Below are 20,376 nucleotides of genomic sequence, written 5' to 3'. Positions count from 1 at the left end.
CACTGCGTTCCAATTTTAGTAAAATAATGAATGATATTCCATTAGTAATGAAAAAGGGTGGAGGGGATCCTTATATGTGTAAATGTTGTTCAGGTCGATTAAAGGGTGCAAAAAATAGTTAGAACTAAATATGAAAAGTATGAAAAATATCTCGTAATGTATTTAACCATAAAATCGATTATGCTCCTGCAGAAGTGTCTACTTGTTATAAAATCTCATTTGTCAAAGTATGGATTTCATTTTCTTAAAAAAGGTCGCCCTACTCAAAACGAACAAAATATTATATATATTTAGCCGTGTAATTCGAGGAAGCAATGAAGAAGCTTTTGGAAGGTGGTTGGTCCAGGGTTTGCGGACTAGTGTAAGTTCTGTTATGTAAAGTTGTTTATATTATATTATATTATATTATATTATATTATATTATATTATATTATATTATATTATATTATATTATATTATATTATATTATATTATATTATATATTATGTTATTTTATAGTTGGGACTAGTGTACTTCTTTTCAAAGTTATACTAGCGGGTTTGGTATTGAATTGAGAATTATTTTAAAAGAAAGTGAAAAATGTATTTATTGAATTTGGAATTCTTGTTTCTAGAACTGTAATCTTAAAAGATCTTGGATTAGTTTGGGGTCATAGATGTTAAATATCTTTTGCTGACATTTGTTTATTGATTAAATAATTTATCTTGGATTGAGGTTTCATCGTGATGACCAAATCCTCTGACCCCGTATATGGATTTCATTTACTAAAAAAATGTCGCCCTATTCGAAATGAACAAAATATTATATACATATATATACATATACATATATATCGTAAACGAGGATATAGTAGAGGTTGCAAACAAGACGGTATACAACTTGGTTTTGGAAGATATGGTACTAAAAATTGTAGAGACAGTCGTCTTTCAGATCGAGCCATTGAAGTAGCGCCTCAAGTTATAATCGAACAACTCCGGCAAATAATTTAAAAAAATATGGAGACATGGGTAAGAGTTTTCGCATATCTTTTTATTACTAGCAGAATGGGAAGCCAAAAGGAAATTCTATAAGTTACATTACTCGTATGTGCACGTGACACATTTTACTTGAAATATGTGTGGTGAGTTTGTCAAATGCACGACAAGCCCTCGTTCGCTTCCATATTTAGGTTCCTCCAGTTGAGTTGCAAGCGAAAATCGTCAAAGGTCTCATTCAAATCTAATTTATAAATTAATCAATAGCTTCTTCTTTTGTTTTTAACATTTTCACAAAATAATGATTTTTCTTTTTCAATATATTTTTTTTGTTAGGAGTACTTTTATTAATTGAGTTTAAGTCAATAACTTATAAGTGTTGTCAAATTTTTGAATTTGAATTTTTTTCTATTTTTTTATAAAAATTATAAATACAAAATACATTTATAAAATATATTTAAATAATTTTAAAATATTTCTTTAAATATGTATTTATGTCAATTTATATCTGTTCATGTCGTGTAACAAAGGTAAATTCAAAACCGCCTCTTAATTTATTTATTTAATTACAATTACGTGTTTGTGTACGAAAAAGATAAACCGAAATACGAAAAAAATTATGTCGTATATGAAATTGTTGACTGTAATTGTACCGTAATAATATGTATTTATAAAAAAATTATTATTTGTTTCAAAATGAGATAATAAAAAAGAACAAACAATTATTATTTCAACCAAACAACCCTCTACTACAAAATATTAGGGGTCCAAAATATTATTAAAAAATCCAATCTTATAAATACTAGGGGTCCAAATAATTATTACAAAAGATAACTTTTCTCGTAATAATATGAGATCTTGCATATATTCACGTGCGTCTGCGAATTTAATTTGAACATATGTCCTGACAAGTCAATTCATAAAAATTTATAATAATGTCGGCCAAAGGAAACCTGCTTGAAGAACACGAGCTGCTGTCTTTTCTCCTCCATAGAATAACTAAACCAATCGACAAGCAATACCTCAGGAAATGTAATTATTTGCATAAAGATCAGTCAAACCTCACAAATTAACTTACAAACTAGAGACGTGCATGTGTGCAAATGCTTACAGATGTACTATCGCAACTAGATCAACAATCATAACACACTACTTACCAAGACAATGCAAGTTTATAAACAGAACTGGACTCAGAATAACTTACAACACTTCAATTCTTATATCAGAGTTTTATATGGATTCATGATTTTATTCACAATAAAATAAACAGATTTGCTTATTTGATCGTGCAATGAGTGAGGTTCACAAAAGACTTATACAATAGTACCCATGTAGCGAGCGTTAGGTTAGCGGATCCCAGACTATAAAAGCCTTAGGTCATTAGGCACAAACTCCCCTAAGAACTTAATTACTCGAGTACTAAAGAGCCCACTCATGATCAATTATACATAACACTTATTCTCTTTTTTTTCTTCTCTTTCATTTTTTTTCTTTTTTTTTTCAACGAATTTTTGAATGAGTGCATTTCGCTCCATCTCATTCAACCCTAGACTACTCATAAAATATGAGCCGACTACTAGCCATTTGACACCTAGCCACACAACTAGCAATGAAATCCAATTTCTCCAATTTTTTAAATATCCTTGTCTTTTATTATTAAGAGAATATCCTAAATTTTAAATATAAACAAGCGATTACACCTCGACAAACAAACAAACCATGACCATGATCTAGCACTCTAGCAACCTATAAGACTTAGTGAAATACAAGTGTCTCTAGCATGCAAACCAACTTAATATGACTTAACATCTCTAAACACGACATCACTACACTAGCATCAACATCACAAATCAATCAAAAAAATTATCTAATGGATCATGTTGTAATGCAAATACATGAAAACTATATGAACAAAATAAAATAAAACTATCAAAAATAAAATAATAAAAAAATACTACATGGCAAAATATGCAAACTATATGAACTAAACTATCATGAACATGCAACTATATGTGACTCACACAATAACATATTTCTTCAACTACTACCCCCAAACTTAAAATATTCACTGTCCTCAATGAAGGTAATAGTAAGAAATCAGGCATACCTACTGCGAATCAGAATCATCACCCTCAACGGGTGGAGTGTCAGGCATGTCTGGAGGCGCATACACGGAATCCTCACCAAAAACTGGCCACTGGATGTCAACTCCGGTGGCTTTAAAAGTTGTCCCAAGTGCCTGGGTGAGATCGTGTGCAAACCGACTATGGATGTCGTGCATCACATCCATCCTCCTCGTAAGACGCCTATACTGTGTTGAACTCGAACCAGCTCCAACCTCTGCTGCCTCCTGCTGCTGCTGTGATCCTGACGGTTCAACCTCCTCTCCTAACTGAGCTCTCCAAGCTGCTCGACGGGCAAGCTGAGAACCCCCCGCCGTAGCTGCCTCCATAGGCTTACCACCTAGCAGATAATCATACGAGTACCCAAGACCCTTAGGATTGGGCTTCCCTCCATACCACTCCTGCATGCTCAACAGTGTAGAACTGTCAATAGGAGCGCTGGGAAACTGAAGCTGCTCATGTGCGGGCCAATGAACACCAACTGCCACACACAACTTCGTCACTACGAACGCATACAAAATAACACTTGTAGTACCTGCTCTAAAAAATCTCAGAATCCCCTAATATATAACCATCTCCAAATCAATATAATCACCCTGCATCCCTCACAGCAGACTAGCACGCTCCATAGTAAACTCATGCACATGCAAAGATGGCATAAATGTTAGCACAAATAAGTGAGTTCCAAGCCTGTGCAAACCTGTTCATGCACGAAGCAGGGAATGTGGAGTAATCAGTAGTGCCACTTTTGAACTTCCAATGAGTCTCAGGCACGTAGAGAGTAGCAACAATGAGATCCAAATCAAAGTCCTCTGGAGTCTTATCGTTCCAAGTGTCCTGACCCACCTTCCTCGCGGGCGGCTCAATCACCGTCCTGATAGCATCAGCACTGTACTCAACAGTCCTCCCCCTCACTCCATGAAGCCCTTCTTCTCTGCCTTGGCGTTAGCATAGAACTCCCGCATAACACTCATGAGCATAGCAGCGGGCGCCTCACAAAAAGAAACCCAGCCCATCTCGAGAATCATCTCTAACAGCTTAGCATCCTTTCCCGATGGCAGAAAACCTCGCTCCTTAGCAACAGGCTTTGAGAGAAGCCTCATGTACTCCTCCTCAGCCTCAATAGTAGAAAACCTGGGCCTCACACCACCCGCATATAAAGAATTGGTGGTGCTGCTGCCAACTTGTGTTCTTTGTCTCTTGGGTGCCATTGGGATTGAATGAGAAAAAATAAAAGTTTAAGTGTTTGAGAGAGATTTGTGTTTGAGAATTTGTGATGTGGTGGAGAAGTTGTGTTAAGTGTATATATTTGTAGGAGGGGAGGTTAGAATTTGATAAGGAATAGAAGTTGGAATTGATTATGGGAATCGTGGGAATAATGGGTTTGATTTGGAGAGGGAATTATGGGATGTGGAAGAGTAAAAATCGGTTTGGAATTGATTTTTGATTAAAAATCCTGATTTTCTCTTAAAATTGCTATTTTATTTTTTTTCGAACAGGGACCCGTCGCGGGTGCCTGCTAGGACGGCGCGGGTGCGCTCACTCTCTGGAAAATCGGTACGAGCGTGGCCGGGCGCTGGATCAGCGAGGCCGCACTTGGTCACTGGAGTTGGCCCTGAATTTTCTTCTTTTTCTGATTTTTTTTGTGTTTTTATCCTTTTTTCTTGCATCCTCTACCTCCTAATGTACAACAAAATTGGGTTGCCTCCCAAGAAGCGCTTCTTTTACGTCGCTAGCTCGACGTAGAATCTCAAGATCAAATGGACAATAGAACGACACTAACCACCTCGCGGTTTACCGTGTCACCATAGTAATGCTTCAACCTCTGACCATTTACCTTGAATGCTTGGGCCGGATCATTCTAAAAATTTCCACTGCTCCATGTGGAAACATTGTTTAGACAATAAAAGGCCCTGACCATTTTGACTTCTACTTTCTAGGAAAAAGACGGAGACGAGAGTTCAACAAAAGAAATTATTTCCCCGACACAAATGATTTAAGCACTAGACCTCGATCATGCCACCTCTTGACTTTCTCCTTGTACATTTTGTTGTTCTCATAAGCTTGAAGTCGAAACTCGTGGAGTTCATTCAATTGAAGCATCCTCTTCTTTCCAGCCACATCTAAATCCAGATTCAACTTCTTCAAAGCCCAGTATGCTTTATGCTCGAGAACCACAAGTAAATGACACCCTTCACCATAAACCAACTGGAACGACGACATTCCCAAAGGAGTTTTGTAAGATGTTCAATAAGCCCATACAGCTTCATAAAGCTTCAAAGACCAATATTTCCTTGATGGACATACAAGTTTTTCCAAAATACGCTTGATCTCTCTGTTAGATACCCCAGCTTGATCATTCGTATGAGGATGATAAGCTGTAGCAATGCGATGATTCACATTATACCTTTTCATCTTAGAAGTGAACTTGCGATTGCAAAAATGCGACCCCTCATCACTGGTTATGACTCTTGGAGTTCTAAACCTTGTGAATATCTGCTTATGAAGAAAATTAAGCACCACTTCGGCATCGTTCTTTGACAACATCTTAACTTCAACCCATTTCGACACGTAATCGGCCGCCAACAAGATATACTGATTGTTACAAGATGAGACAAATGGCCCCATGAAATCAATTCCCCAAATATCGAAGACTTCAACCTCGAGAAGCACATTAAGAGGCATCTCATCCCTTTTAGACATATTACCCACCCGTTGATATCGATCACATTTCAAAATGAACTGATGAGCATCTTTAAATAATATCGGCCAAAGGAAACCAGTTTGAAGAACACGAGCTGCTGTCTTTTTTCCTCCATAATGTCCTCCATAAGCTGTTAAGTGGAAATCTCGCAAGATCCCCCCGTTTCGCTGTATGGAATACATCTCCTGATGATTTGGTCAGCTCCTTGTCAAAAAATAAATGGCTCATCCCACACATACCACTTTACTTCATGTAGAAACTTCTTCCTTTGAACGTAAGATAAGTCAGGAAGCATGATATTACTCACAAGGTAGTTCAAAATGTCTGCAAATCACGGTTCTTCTTCTTGCACTCCAAATAGCTGCTCGTCGGGAAAAGACTCATTTATCAATGTCTTCTCCAATGAAGTAGCATTAGGATTTTCTAAACATGAGAGATGATCAACGACTTGATTTTCAGTTCCTTCTATGTCCTTGATCTCTAGTTCAAGTTCTTGAAGCAAAAGAACCCATCTAATCAATCTAGGCTTTGAGTCCTTCTTTGAAACGAGATATCGAACTACAGCGTGATCAGTGAAAACTGTCACCTTAGCCCCAAGTAAATAAGATCGAAATTTCTCAAAACCATAGACAATAGCCAAAAGCTCTTTCTCCGTAGTAGTATAATTCAGTTGGGCACTATTTAGGGTCTTACTAGCATAGTAAACCACATGAAATATATTGTTCTTCCTCTGCCCAAGAACTGCTCCAACTGCATAGTCACTTGCATCGCACATCATCTCTAAAGGTTCATTCCAATCAGGTGCACTTATGACTGATGTCGTGATTAAACTCTTCTTCAATGTCTCGAAAGCTGCGAGGCACTTGTCATCAAACCTAAAAGGGACGTTTTTCTCTAGAAAACTGCACAATGGCTTCGAAATCCTAGAGAAGTCTTTGATGAAACGCCTATAGAACCTCGCATGACCAAGAAAACTACGAATTCCCTTAACAGAAATAGGTGGAGGAAGATTCTCAATGACCCCACCTTGGCCTTATCCACCTCAAGACCCTTACTAGAAACCTTGTGCCCAAGAATAATGCCATGTCGTATCATAAAGTGACATTTCTCCCAATTGAGAACCAGATTTGTCTCAACACACCACTTGAGAACGTGTCCAAGATTTTGCAAGCACTCATCAAATGAATCGCCAAAGAGTGAGAAGTCGTTCATGAACACTTCCACATTCTGGCCAATCATGTCATAAAAGATGACCATCATACATCTCTGAAATGTGGCTGGCGCATCACACAGACCAAAAGAAACTCGTCTGAAGGCGAAAGTACCAAATGGACAAGTGAAGGTAGTTTTTCTCCTGATCTTCTGGAGCGATACAAATTTGATTAAAACCCGAATAACCATCCAGAAGACAACAATACTCATGACCAGCCAACCTATCGAGCATCTGATCAATAAAAGGCAAAGGGAAGTGATCCTTTCTAGTGGCTTTGTTCAGCTTTGTATAGTCCATGCAAACTCTCTATCCTGTGACTGTTCTAGTAGGAATAAGCTCATTCTTCTCATTTGCTACCACAGAAATTCCACCTTTCTTTGGCACACATTGAAACAGGGTTACCCATGAACTATCAAAAATAGGGTAGATTATCCCTGCATCTAGCCACTTAAGAATTTCTTCTTCACTACCTCGTGCATGATCGGATTAAGTCTTCTTTGCTGCTCGACCATAGGCTTGCTACCTTCCTCTAGCAGAATTTTATGCATGCAATAAGAAGGGCTGATTCCCTTGATAACTGCTATAGTCCAGCCAATTGCCGATTTGAACTCTCTCAGAATCTTCAAAAGCTTTTCCTCATCACTACCTGAAAGGTCATCGTATGAGGATGATTAGCTGTAGCAATGCGATGATTCACATTATACCTTTTCATCATAGCAGTGAACTTGTGATTGCAAAAATGCGACCCCTCATCACTTGTTATGACTCTTAAAGTTCCAAACCTTGTGAATATCTGCTTATGAAGAAAATTAAGCACCACTTTCACATCGTTCTTTGACAACACCTTAACTTCAACCCATTTCGACACGTAATCAACCGCCAACAAGATATACTGATTGTTACAAGATGAGACAAATAGCCCCATGAAGTCAATTCCCCAAACATCGAAGACTTCAACCTCGAGAAGCACATTAAGAGGCATCTCATCCTTTTTAGACATATTACCCACCCGTTGACATCAATCACATTTCAAAACGAACTGATGAGCATCTTTAAATAATGTCGGCCAAAGGAAACCTGCTTGAAGAACACGAGCTGCTGCCTTTTCTCCTCCATAATGTCCTCTATAAGCTGTTAAGTGGCAATCTCGCAAGATCCCCCCGTTTCGATGTAGGGAATACATCTCCTAATGGTTTGGTCAGCTCTTTGTCAAAAAATAAATGGCTCATCCCCCACATACCACTTTACTTCATGTAGAAACTTCTCCCTTTGAGCGTAAGATAAGTCAGGAGGCATGATATTACTCACAAGGTAGTTCACAATGTCTGCAAACCACGGTTCTTCTTCTTGCACTCCAAACAACTGCTCGTCGGGAAAAGACTCATTTATCAATGTCTTCTCCAATGAAGTAGCATTAGGATTTTCTAAATGCGAGATATTATCAGCGACTTGATTTTTAGTTCCTTCTCTGTCCTTGATCTCTAGTTCAAGTTCTTGAAGCAAAAGAACCCATCTAATCAATCTAGGCTTCAAGTCCTTCTTTGAGATGAGATATCGAATTACAGCATGATCAGTGAAAACTGTCACCTTAGTCCTAAGTAAATAAGATCAAAATTTCTCAAAATCATAGACAATAGCCAAAAGCTCTTTCTCCGTAGTAGTATAATTCAGTTGGGCACCATTTAGGGTCTTACTAGCATAGTAGACCTCATGAAATATGTTGTTCTTCCTCTGTCCAAGAACTGCTCCAACTGCATAGTCACTTGCATCGCACATCATCTCAAAAGGTTTATTCCAATCAAGTGCAGTTATGACTGGTGCCGTGATTAAACTCTTCTTCAATGTCTCGAAAGCTGCGAGGCACTCGTCATCAAACCTGAAAGGGACGTCTTTCTCTAAAAACCTGCACAATGGCTTCGAAATCTTAGATAAGTCTTTGATGAAACGCTTGTAGAACCACGCCTGACCAAGAAAACTACGAATTCCCTTAACATAAATAGGTGGAGGAAGATAGATTGAATTTTTGTCAATCAAGTACCAAGCACCAAGTATTATGCGGGAGTGCTAGTGTGAGGACTGGTGAGGAATAACTTTGAGAAAAAGTGGAAACAACAAGAACCTCCCTCCCTCCCTCCCTTTCTACGACCCTATCTAAAATGCATTCGGCTTATTTTTCGGATAAAATTGGAACAAGAATCATATATCTCCTGTTCCTAAAAATGCAATAGCAAATAGTTATATAAAATATGAATAATATTTATTTATTTATATTATTAACAGGTCCGGTTTTAATCAATTTAGTTAGAATATTTTATCGAAATTGAAACATTTAAATTGAACTATTTTTAATTTTTTAATTTTACTTCAAAATCATTTTTATTTGAATGAAGTTTTCATGTTTTAGTACTAGTGTCAATTCATTTTTTATTTTGTTGAACGATGATTTGTACTTAAACCTGACAATTTGTTCATTTTATATTCTTTCACGTCTTCTTGTACTTTCGTATTTAGTTTAAATGAATACTAAATCCATGACTACTTAAGAATTCGTTCGTGTACATGTACCTGCATGTCGTGTAATTTTGTGTCATATTTTATATAATTTTGACCAAAACATTATTTAAATATTATAATTTCGATTAAATTTTTAGTCTCATCCCATCCAGACAATTTGGCTAACATAGAAAAATGGTAGCATTCCGTTCCCGAGGGACCTTAATTGAGTCCGTAAAAATAAAACATGTTCAACAAAGTACTTCTCCTGTTACTCAATATATTTGTTTTTAACCTTGAAATAAAACAAAATCACTGCGTTCCAATTTTAGTAAAATAATGAATGATATTCCATTAGTAATGAAAAAGGGTGGAGGGGGTCCTTATATGTGCTAATGTTGTTCAGGTCGCTTAAAGGGTGCAAAAAATAGTTAGAACTAAATATGAAAAGTATGAAAAAATATCTCGTAAGGTATTTAACCATAAAATCGATTATGCTCCTGCAGAAGTGTCTACTTGTTATAAAATCTCATTTGTCAAAGTATGGATTTCATTTTCTTTAAAAAGGTCGCCCTACTCGAAAATAACAAAATATTATATATATTTAGCCGTGTAATTCGAGGAAGCAATGAAGAAGCTTTTGGAAGGTGGTTGGTCCAGGGTTTTTGGACTAGTGTAAGTTCTGTTATATAAAGTTGTTTATATTATATTATATTATATTATATTATATTATATTATATTATATTATATTATATTATATATTATGTTATTTTATAGTTGGGACTAGTGTACTTCTTTTCAAAGTTATACTAGTGGGTTTGGTATTGAATTGAGAATTATTTTAAAAGAAAGTGAAAAATATATTTATTGAATTTGGAATTCTTGTTTCTAGAACTGTAATCTTAAAAGATCTTGGATTAGTTTGGGGTCATAGATGTTAAATATCTTCTGCTGACATTTGTTTATTGATTAAACAATTTATCTTGGATTGAGGTTTCATCGTGATGACCAAATCCTCTGACCCCGTATATGGATTTCATGTACTAAAAAAAGGTCGCCCTATTCGAAATGAACAAAATATTATATATATATACATATACATATATATCGTAAACGAGGATATAGTACTAAAACTTGGTATACAACTTGGTTTTGGAAGATATGGTACTAAAACTTGTAGAGACGGTCGTCTTTCAGATTGAGCCATTGAAGTAGCGCCTCAAGTTATAATCGAACAACTCCAGCAAATAATTTAAAAAAATATGGAGACATGGGTAAGAGTTCTCGCATATCTTTTTATTACTAGCAGAATGGGAAGCGAAAAGGAAATTCTATGAGTTACGTTACTCGTATGTGCACCTGACACATTTTACTTGAAATATGTGTGGTGAGTTTGTCAAATGCACGACAAGCCCTCGTTCGCTTCCATATTTAGGTTCCTCCAGTTGAGTCGCAAGCGAAAATCATCAAAGGTCTCATTCAAATCTAATTTATAAATTAATCAATTGCTTCTTATTTTGTTTTTAACATTTTCACAAAATAATGATTTTTCTTTTTCAATATAATTTTTTTGTCAGGAGTACTTTTATTAATTGAGTTTAAATCAATAAGTTATAAGTGTTGTAAAATTTTTGAATTTGAAATTTTTTCTATTTTGTTTTTATAATAATTATAAATACAATATACATTTATAAAATGTATTTAAATAATTTTAAAATATTTCTTTAAATATGTATTTATGTCAATTTATATTTGTTCATGTGGTGTAACAAAGGTAAATTCAAAACCGCCTCTTAATTTATTTATTTAATTACAATTACGTGTTTTTGTACGAAAAAGATAATATGTAATTATGTCGTATATGAAATTGTTGACTGTAATTGTACCGTAATAATATGTATTTTTGGCAACATTATTATTTGTTTCAAAATGAGACAATAAAAAAGAACAAACAATTATTATTTCAACCAAACAACCCTCTACTACAAAATATTAGGGGTCCAAAATATTATTAAAAAATCCAATCTTATAAATACTAGGGGTCCAAATAATTATAACAAAAGATAACTTTTCTCGTAATAATATGAGATCTTGCATGCATTCATGTGCGTCTGCGAATTCAATTTGAACATATGTCCTGACAAGTCAATTCATAAAAATTTATAATACAAATTTGGGGTTAGGTCGATTTTGGTTACCTACTCAAGCCCAAAACCCCTTGCAGCGTTACTGCATTTCAGAATCAGATAAATTCCTTCATATCCAAAACCCCTCTTCGCATATACTGTATATACACACCCATGCTCTATACCTCAGAGCCACTAAAGCTCAGACCTTTTTACCTTAAACCCCCCAATTCGTATATGTTTAGTTAAACCCGACAATTCGTTTGTTTTATATACTTTCAAATCAGGAAACTTTTATGTTTAGTTTAAATGAATAGTAAACCAAAACATGACTAGTTAAAAATTCGTTTCATGTTATGTACATTCATATCATAATTTCGTGTCATATTTTGTGTAATTTTAAATGAAACATTTTTTTTAATATTAAAAATTTTAATCTCGTTCCATCTGGCTGGCTGTTTGGCTAACATAGAAAAAGGGTAAGATTTTATTCCCGAGGGATCTTAATTGAGTCAGTAAAGATAAAATATGTTTAGAAAAATACTTCTCATGTAACTAAAGACATATGGTTTAAACCGAGAAACAAAATAAGATCATTGCATTTTTAGTAAAATACAATAGTAAGGATAATCCATTAGTAATGAAAAGGGGTGGGAGAGTTATATGTATATATGTTGATTAGATCGATTAAAGGGTGCGAAAATGGCTAGAATTGAATGCGAAAAGTATAGAAAAATATCGCGTACTGTATTTAATCAGAAAATCGATTATACTTTTGTGGAAGTATCTACTCATTACAAGATCTCGAGTGTTAATGTGTGAATTTTATACACTACAAAAAAAGTCATGCTATATCCGAAACGAACAAAATATAATATATATAGTAAAGGTAGATATAGTGGGGGTTGGTAGATGTTAATATCCTATTTAAAATTGTAATCTGAGTTTGTCAAATGCACGACAAAACCCCGTTCGCTTCGAGATCCAGTTCCTTGAGTCGCAAGTCAAAGTTCATCTTTGAAATCTAATTTATAGATTAATCAATTGCTTCTTCTTTTTTATTAATATTTCAAAAAAAAGTTGGTAATTTTTCTTTCCCAATATAACTTGTTTTGATATGAAAAACAAGATTATAAGTTACGCATTCATCCAACTCTCAGTGCTTATGTTAGTTGATGATGGCTATTTGAAACGAATGATGCCCACATGGCTCTCTTTTTTGATAACTTTTCAATAGTAATTGACATTTTAAGCTTAAAGAATATTTAGACATATGCAGCTGACCATTTTCAAAAAACAATATCCATTACAACCTCAGAATAAACTTCAGATCAAACTGTTTGTCAAATTTAAGTTACAACTTTAACCAATAGATAGAAAAATGAACTTTCTTTTCCGGAAAAGCCACACAGCATCAATCAAAATGGAGACTCAGAACTGTCTAGCAAGACACAAGCTCAGATTACGCAGCAAAGTTGCTCAGACCAAAATAACCATTACCATATCCGTAACCAGGGACATGAGAAGCAGGATCAATCTGATTAGGCTTAGCTTCAAACTGATTAAAGGCCCTGTGTCCATTAAAACCAAAAGGTGGCAAATTAGAATTTGCATTCTCAATCAAGATGCTATTAGCTTGATTGTTCACATTTTTCTTCAACGCTTCCATGCAGTCCTTCAATTATTGAAGCTCATCAAATCCCATCTTTTCGACCGGAGATTCCCACCAAAACTGGCTCTGGCTAGCTTGCCTCATGTCATCAAGTGCCTCTCCTCTCTTCCTCTCACCCTCTAGTTCATTGAAAATCTGTGTGAGATGGAAGTTCAGCTCGCAAACAGTCATACTACGATGAGCTTCAACGAGATGGAGAGTGCTTGAGTTTGAAGGTGGAGGATTGCGACTAAAAAACCTATCAATTATACCTTCAACATTAGGATGTCCAAAGGAGAACACTTTTCCAGCTGGAGAAAAGACTATAATGGCAATCTCAACTCCACAAAGTGTACAGAGCTCACTTGCCTTCTTAAAAAGGCCTGATCGACGCTTTGAGAAGGTAACTTGCAGGTGATTCTTACGCTCTATTTTCGCAATCTTGATCTTTTGGCGGCCAATGCTGAACTTTTTGGCAATCTCTAAACAAGCTATCAAGAACAGAAACCAAAAGAAAAGCAAATGGAGCAATGTTTAGGTATGTTGAAGCTCTGATTTGTAGAGTAAAATCATTTGGTATTTATAAGAGGCTTGGCATTAACACTGAAAGCTGGCAAAAATTATAATCTCCTAATCTGTGTTAAGGGAATCAAACATATTGTTCCTGTGACAATATCAATGATTGGGGAGTTACAAAAATCTTATTTCTTAATGTATGGATATTACTAATATTCATGTTATTGCACATTTTTAAATCAAATTAAGCCAATAAATTTTGTTATTAAATACTTATTGTAGCGAATTTGTTATTCTGCTGGTTGTAGCCACCATTCTCATTTTACTTAATCTAGTGAAAATTACCTTAAAATTCACATGAAAAAGTAATTTGACAATATCTACGTATAAGTTATTTAGCAGTGTCCGTTTTGACTAAATTTTTTTCTGTGAATTACGTGTCAAAATTCGCTATTGTAATTTCCTTTTAAATATATTTTTCTTACCGGAAAGCATGATTTGCATAAAATTTTTAAGATATTACGATCCGTAAGACGTCAACGTATCAAATAATGGGCATAATCTATTTTTCATTTAAAATAGAATTATTACCATACAATAATATTGGCTAAAATAGGATGGAAATTTTGGTGCAATTTTAGTAAAACATGATAAAATTTCATTCCATTTCCGTCGAATTGAAGCTTAAGTGCCTTTTTAGGAGATATACAATGCGAACCAGACTAAGTTATCCTTGTGCTGATGTTCAAATTTGGATCGGATTAATTAAATTCATATTTATTTAAATTTGTTGGATTGGATTGAGATCAGATCAATTTCAAATTTTTAATAACATAATTTATATCCAAATTCATTAGGATCTCCGATTATCGGATAGGACCTCCGAATGCATTTAAATTTTTTTGAGATGAATAATTTTAATTTAACATGGTTCAATAATAAAAAAAATTAAGCACACAAAACTATTTTAAGTTAGAGATGTTGTGAAAATAAAAAATTTGAAAATATGTGAAAATAGTTCAGTTTAAAATAATTATGAAATAAATACATAAAAGTAAAACATTGTAATTTAAGAAATATATGAATTAATTATATAAGTCGTTTTAAAAATTAAAATAAAAAATGTTGTGAATTGTGAATAAATAAAATATTATGTATGAAAATAATTTCTGACACATATGATTCACTCATTATAATATGATAAAATGTGGTGTGTAGAAGAAATTTTAATATGATGAAATAATAGTTACTTTGAAATAAAATAAAATAACTTGAAAAATTAGAATATTAATACATATAAATTAATTTTATTAATTGATTATATTTAAATTTTATTTATATATATTAATAATTTATAAATGTATAAGTTTAGTAGTTAGGATCTGGTTTTTATAGACGAGTGAAAATCCACATCCACTTCTTAATGAATCGAATCCTTATAAGATTGGATGGGAATATGGGAGCATAGCTGTTTTTAGAAGAATCTTATGTCATTATTTACTAACCAGGCTATTAGACTGAATATTTATGATGATAATTCCTTGGTGCACATCTCGTTGATCAGCTTAAATCTTCCTTTGTGTACCTATGCAAATAAAGTGACAGTACCATTTTTCAGAGAACAAGTTGCATTTGCATTCTATTCAATAACATTATCATATACCTTAGCCAAGAAACTTGCAATGTTTCTACAATAGGTTGTGCCCAAAGAAGTTAAGAAATACTATGATTCTACTCAAATTTTGATGGCAATCCTCAGCATGTTAAACACTCATTTTCGATTTTACGATGATAAAACCGTGAATAGACAAGCTTTGAAAGATAAAAAGAAAGGAGGATTGCTTTTACTATTATGAAAGAACGCGGAACATAGATTGAACTTATGTCAATCAAGAACCAAGTACCAAGTATTGTGCGGGGAGTTCTAGTGTGAGGACCGGTGAGGAATAACTTTGAGAGAAAGTGGGAAACAACAAGAACCTCACTCCCTCCTCTCTATGACCCTATCTAAAATGCAGTCGCTTATTTTTCGGATAAAATTGGAACAAGAATCATATATCTCCTGTTCTAAAAATGCAATAGCAAATGAGTTATATAAAATATGAAGTAAGATTTATTTATTTGTATTATTAACAGGTCCGATTTTAATCATTTAGGTGGAAAATATTTTATCGAAATTGAAACATTTAATTGAAATATTTTAATTTTTAATTTCAGTTCAAAATCATTTGTTATTTGAATGGAGTTTTCATGTTTTAGTACTAGTGTCAATTCATTTTTATTTTGTTGACGATAATTTTACTTAACCTGATATTTGTTCATTTTATATTTTTTTCACGTCTTCTTCTACTTTCCGTGTTAGGTTTACATGAATACTAAATCCATCACTAGTTAAGAATTCGTTTGTGTACATATACCTGCATGTCTGTAATTTTGTGTCATATTTTATGTAATTTTGACCAACATTGTTTAAATATTATAGTTTCGATTAATGTTTTAGGTCTCATCCCATCCAGACTATTTGGTTTAACATAGAAAAAGGGTCGCCCTACTCAAACGAACAAAATTATTATTATAGATTTAGCCGTGTAAATTTCGAGGAAACAAGGAAGAAGCTTTGGAAGGTGGTTGGGGTCCAACAGGGTTTGCGGACTAGTGTAAGTTCTGTTATGTAATAGAGTTGTTTATAATTATATGATATTATATTAAGTAATAGTTATATTAAATTATATTATATTATATTATTATATTATATTCATTATTATATTATATTATATTATATTAATATTATATTAATATTATATTATATTAAAGTAATATTATAATAAAATCATTAGATTAATGAATTATATTATATTATATTATTATATATTAGATTATATTATATTATATTATATTATATATTATGTTATTTATAGTTGGGACTATGTACTTCTTTTCAAAAGTTATACCTAAGTGGGTTTTGGTATTGAAATTGAGAATTATTTTAAAAAGAAGTGAAAAATGTAATTATTGAATTTGGAATTCTGTGTTCTAGAACTGGTAATCCTTAAAAGATCTTGGATGAGTTTGGGGTCAGTAGATGTTAAATATCTTCTGCTGACATTTGTTTATTGAGTTAAATAGATTATCTTGGATTGAGGTTTCATCGTGATGACCAAATCCTATGACCCTGTATATGGATTTCATGTACTAAAAAAAGGTCGCCCTATTCGAAATGAACAAATATATATATACATATATATCATATACATATATATCGTAAACGAGGATATAGTAGAGGTTGCAAACAAGACGGTATACAACTTGGTTTTGGAAGATATGGTACTAAAAATTGTAGAGACGGTCCGTCTTTCAGATCGAGCCCATTGAAGTAGCGCCCCAAGTATAATCGAACAACTCCGGCAAATAATTTAAAAAAATATGGAGACATGGGTAAGAGTTTTCGCATATCTTTTTATTACTAGCAGAATGGGTAAGCCAAAAGGAAATTCTATAAGTTACATTACTCGTATGTGCACGTGACAACATTTTACTTGAAATATGTGTGGTGAGTTTGTCAAATGCACGACAAGCCCTCGTTCGCTTCCATATTTAGGTTCCTCCAGTTGAGTCGCAAGCGAAAAATCGTCAAAGGTCTCATTCAAATCTAATTTATAAATGAATCAATAGCTTCTTCTTTTGTTTTTAAAATTTTCACAAAATAATGAATTTTTCTTTTCAATATATTTTTTTTGTTAGGATTACTTTTATTAATTGAGTTTAAGTCAATAACTTATAAGTGTTATCAAATTTTTGAATTTGAATTTTGTTTCTATTTTTTTATAAAAATTATAAATACAATATACATTTATAAAATATATTTAAATAATTTTAAAATATTTCTTTAAATATGTATTTATTGCAATTTATATCTGTTCATGTTGTGTAACAAAGGTAAATTCAAAACCGCCTCTTAATTTATTTAATTTAATTACAATTACGTGTTTGTGTACGAAAAAGATAAACCGAAATACGAAAAAAATTATGTCGGTATATAATTGTTGACTGTAATTGTACCGTAATAATATGTATTTATGGAAAAATTATTATTTGTTTCAAAATGAGATAATAAAAAAGAACAAACAATTATTATTTCAACCAAACAATCCTCTACTACAAAATATTAGAGGTCCAAAATATTATTAAAAAATCCAATCTTATAAATACTAGGGGTCCAAATAATTATTACAAAAGATAACTTTTCTCATAATAATATGAGATCTTGCATGTATTCATGTGCGTCTGCGAATTCAATTTGAACATATGTCCTGACAAGTCAATTCATAAAAATTTATAATACAAATTTGGGGTTAGGTCGATTTGGTTACCTACTCAAGCCCAAAACCCCTTGCAGCGTTACTCAATTTCATAATCAGATAAATTCCTTCATATCTAAAACCCCTCTTCGCATATACTGTAATTGATAAGGATTAGAATTTGATAATTAATAGAAGTTGGAATTGATTATGGGAATCGTGGGAATAATGGGTTTGATTTGGAGAGAGAATTATGGGATGTGGAAGAGTAAAAATCAGTTTGGAATTGATTTTGATTAAAAATCCTGATTTTCTCTTAAAACTGCTGTTTTATTTTTTTTCGAACAGGGACCCGGCGCGGGTGCCTGCTAGGACGGCGCGGGCGCGCTCACTCTCTGGAAAATCGGCACGAGCGTGGCCGCGCGCTGGATCAGCGAGGCCGCACTTGGTCACTGGAGTTGGCCCTGAATTTTCTTCTTTTTCTGATTTTTTTTATGTTTTATCCTTTTTTCTTGCATCCTCTACCTACGAATGTACAACAAAATTGGGTTGCCTCCAAGAAGCGCTTCTTTTACGTCGCTAGCTCGACGTAGAACTCGAGATCAAATGGACAATAGAACGACACTAACCACCTCGCGGTTTACCGTATCACCATAGTAATGCTTCAACCTCTGACCATTTACCTTGAATGCTTGGGCCGGATAATTCTAAAACATTTCCAGCGCTCCATGTGAAACATTGTTTAGACAATAAACGGCCCTGACCATTTTGACTTCTACTTTCTAGGAAAAAGACGGAAACGAGAGTTGAACAAAAGAAATTATTTCCCCGACACAAATGATTTAAGCACTAGACCTCGATCATGCCACCTCTTGACTTTCTCCTTGTACATTTTGTTGTTCTCATAAGCTTGAAGTCAAAACTCGTCGAGTTTATTCAATTGAAGCATCCTCTTCTTTCCAGCCGTATCGAAATCCAGATTGAACTTCTTCAAAGCCCAGTATGCTTTATGCTCGAGAACCACAAGTAAATGACACCCTTTACCATAAACCAACTGGAAGGACGACATTCCCAAAGGAGTTTTGTAAGTTGTTCTATAAGCCCAAACAGCTTCATCAAGCTTCAAAGACCAATATTTCCTTGATGGACATACAAGTTTTTCCAAAATGCGTTTGATCTCTCTGTTATATACCCCATCTTGACCATTCGTATGAGGATGATAAGCTGCAGCAATGCGATGATTCACATAATACCTTTTCATCATAGCAGTGAACTTGTGATTACAAAAATGCGACCCCTCATCACTGGTTATGACTCTTGGAGTTCCAAACCTTGTGAATATCTACTTATGAAGAAAATTAAGCACCACTTTCGCATCGTTCTTTGACAACACCTTAACTTCAACCCATTTCGACACGTAATCAACCGCCAACAAGATACTGATTGTTACAAGATGAGACAAATGGCCCCATGAAGTCAATTCCCCAAACATCGAAGACTTCAACCTCGAGAAGCACAATAAGAGGCATCTCATCCCTTTTAGACATATTACCCACCGTTGACATCGATCACATTTCAAAACGAACTGATGAGCATCTTTAAATAATGTCGGCCAAAGGAAACCTGCTTGAAGAACACGAGCTGCTGCCTTTTCTCCTCCATAATGTCCTCCATAAGCTGTTAAGTGGCAATCTCGCAAGATCCCCCCGTTTCGATGTAGGGAATACATCTCCTGATGGTTTGGTCAGCTCTTTGTCAAAAAATAAATGGCTCATCCCACACATACCACTTTACTTCATGTAGAAACTTCTTCCTTTGAGCGTAAGATAAGTCAGGAGGCATGATATTACTCACAAGGTAGTTCACAATGTCTGCAAACCACGGTTCTTCTTCTTGCACTCCAAACAGCTGCTCGTCGGGAAAAGACTCATTTATCAATGTCTTCTCCAATGAAGTAGCATTAGGATTTTCTAAACGCGAGATATGATCAGCGACTTGATTTTCAGTTCCTTCTATGTCCTTGATCTCTAGTTCAAGTTCTTGAAGCAAAAGAACCCAATGAATCAATTTAGGCTTCAAGTCCTTCTTTGAGACGAGATATCGAATTACAGCGTGATCAGTGAAAACTGTCACCTTAGTCCTAAGTAATAAGATCGAAATTTCTCAAAACCATAGACAATAGCCAAAAGCTCTTCTCCGTCTCTAGTAGTATAATCAGTTGGGCACCATTTAGGGTCTTACTAGCATTGTAGACCACATGAAATATGTAGTTCTTCCT

The 20,376-nt window shown here is 34.2% G+C and overlaps 1 protein-coding gene across 1 annotated transcript in view; it reads right to left on the bottom strand.

Annotated features, from left to right (window-relative positions):
- Positions 1-13,314: 13,314 nt before the first annotated feature.
- LOC141685003 (agamous-like MADS-box protein AGL62) overlaps positions 13,315-20,376 on the bottom strand; it is an 8,131-nt gene continuing 1,069 nt past the window's right edge. The window contains exon 2 of the mRNA XM_074490130.1: positions 13,315-13,775. Within this exon, the coding sequence (XP_074346231.1) occupies positions 13,315-13,775 (461 nt within the window). The remainder of the gene's footprint in view (positions 13,776-20,376) is intronic.

The sequence above is a fragment of the Apium graveolens genome, chromosome 9, assembly GCF_009905375.1.
Source record: "Apium graveolens cultivar Ventura chromosome 9, ASM990537v1, whole genome shotgun sequence".
NCBI lineage: Eukaryota > Viridiplantae > Streptophyta > Magnoliopsida > Apiales > Apiaceae > Apium > Apium graveolens.
Note: the sequence above shows the minus strand (reverse complement) of the source record. Positions and strands in the feature narration are given on the sequence as shown.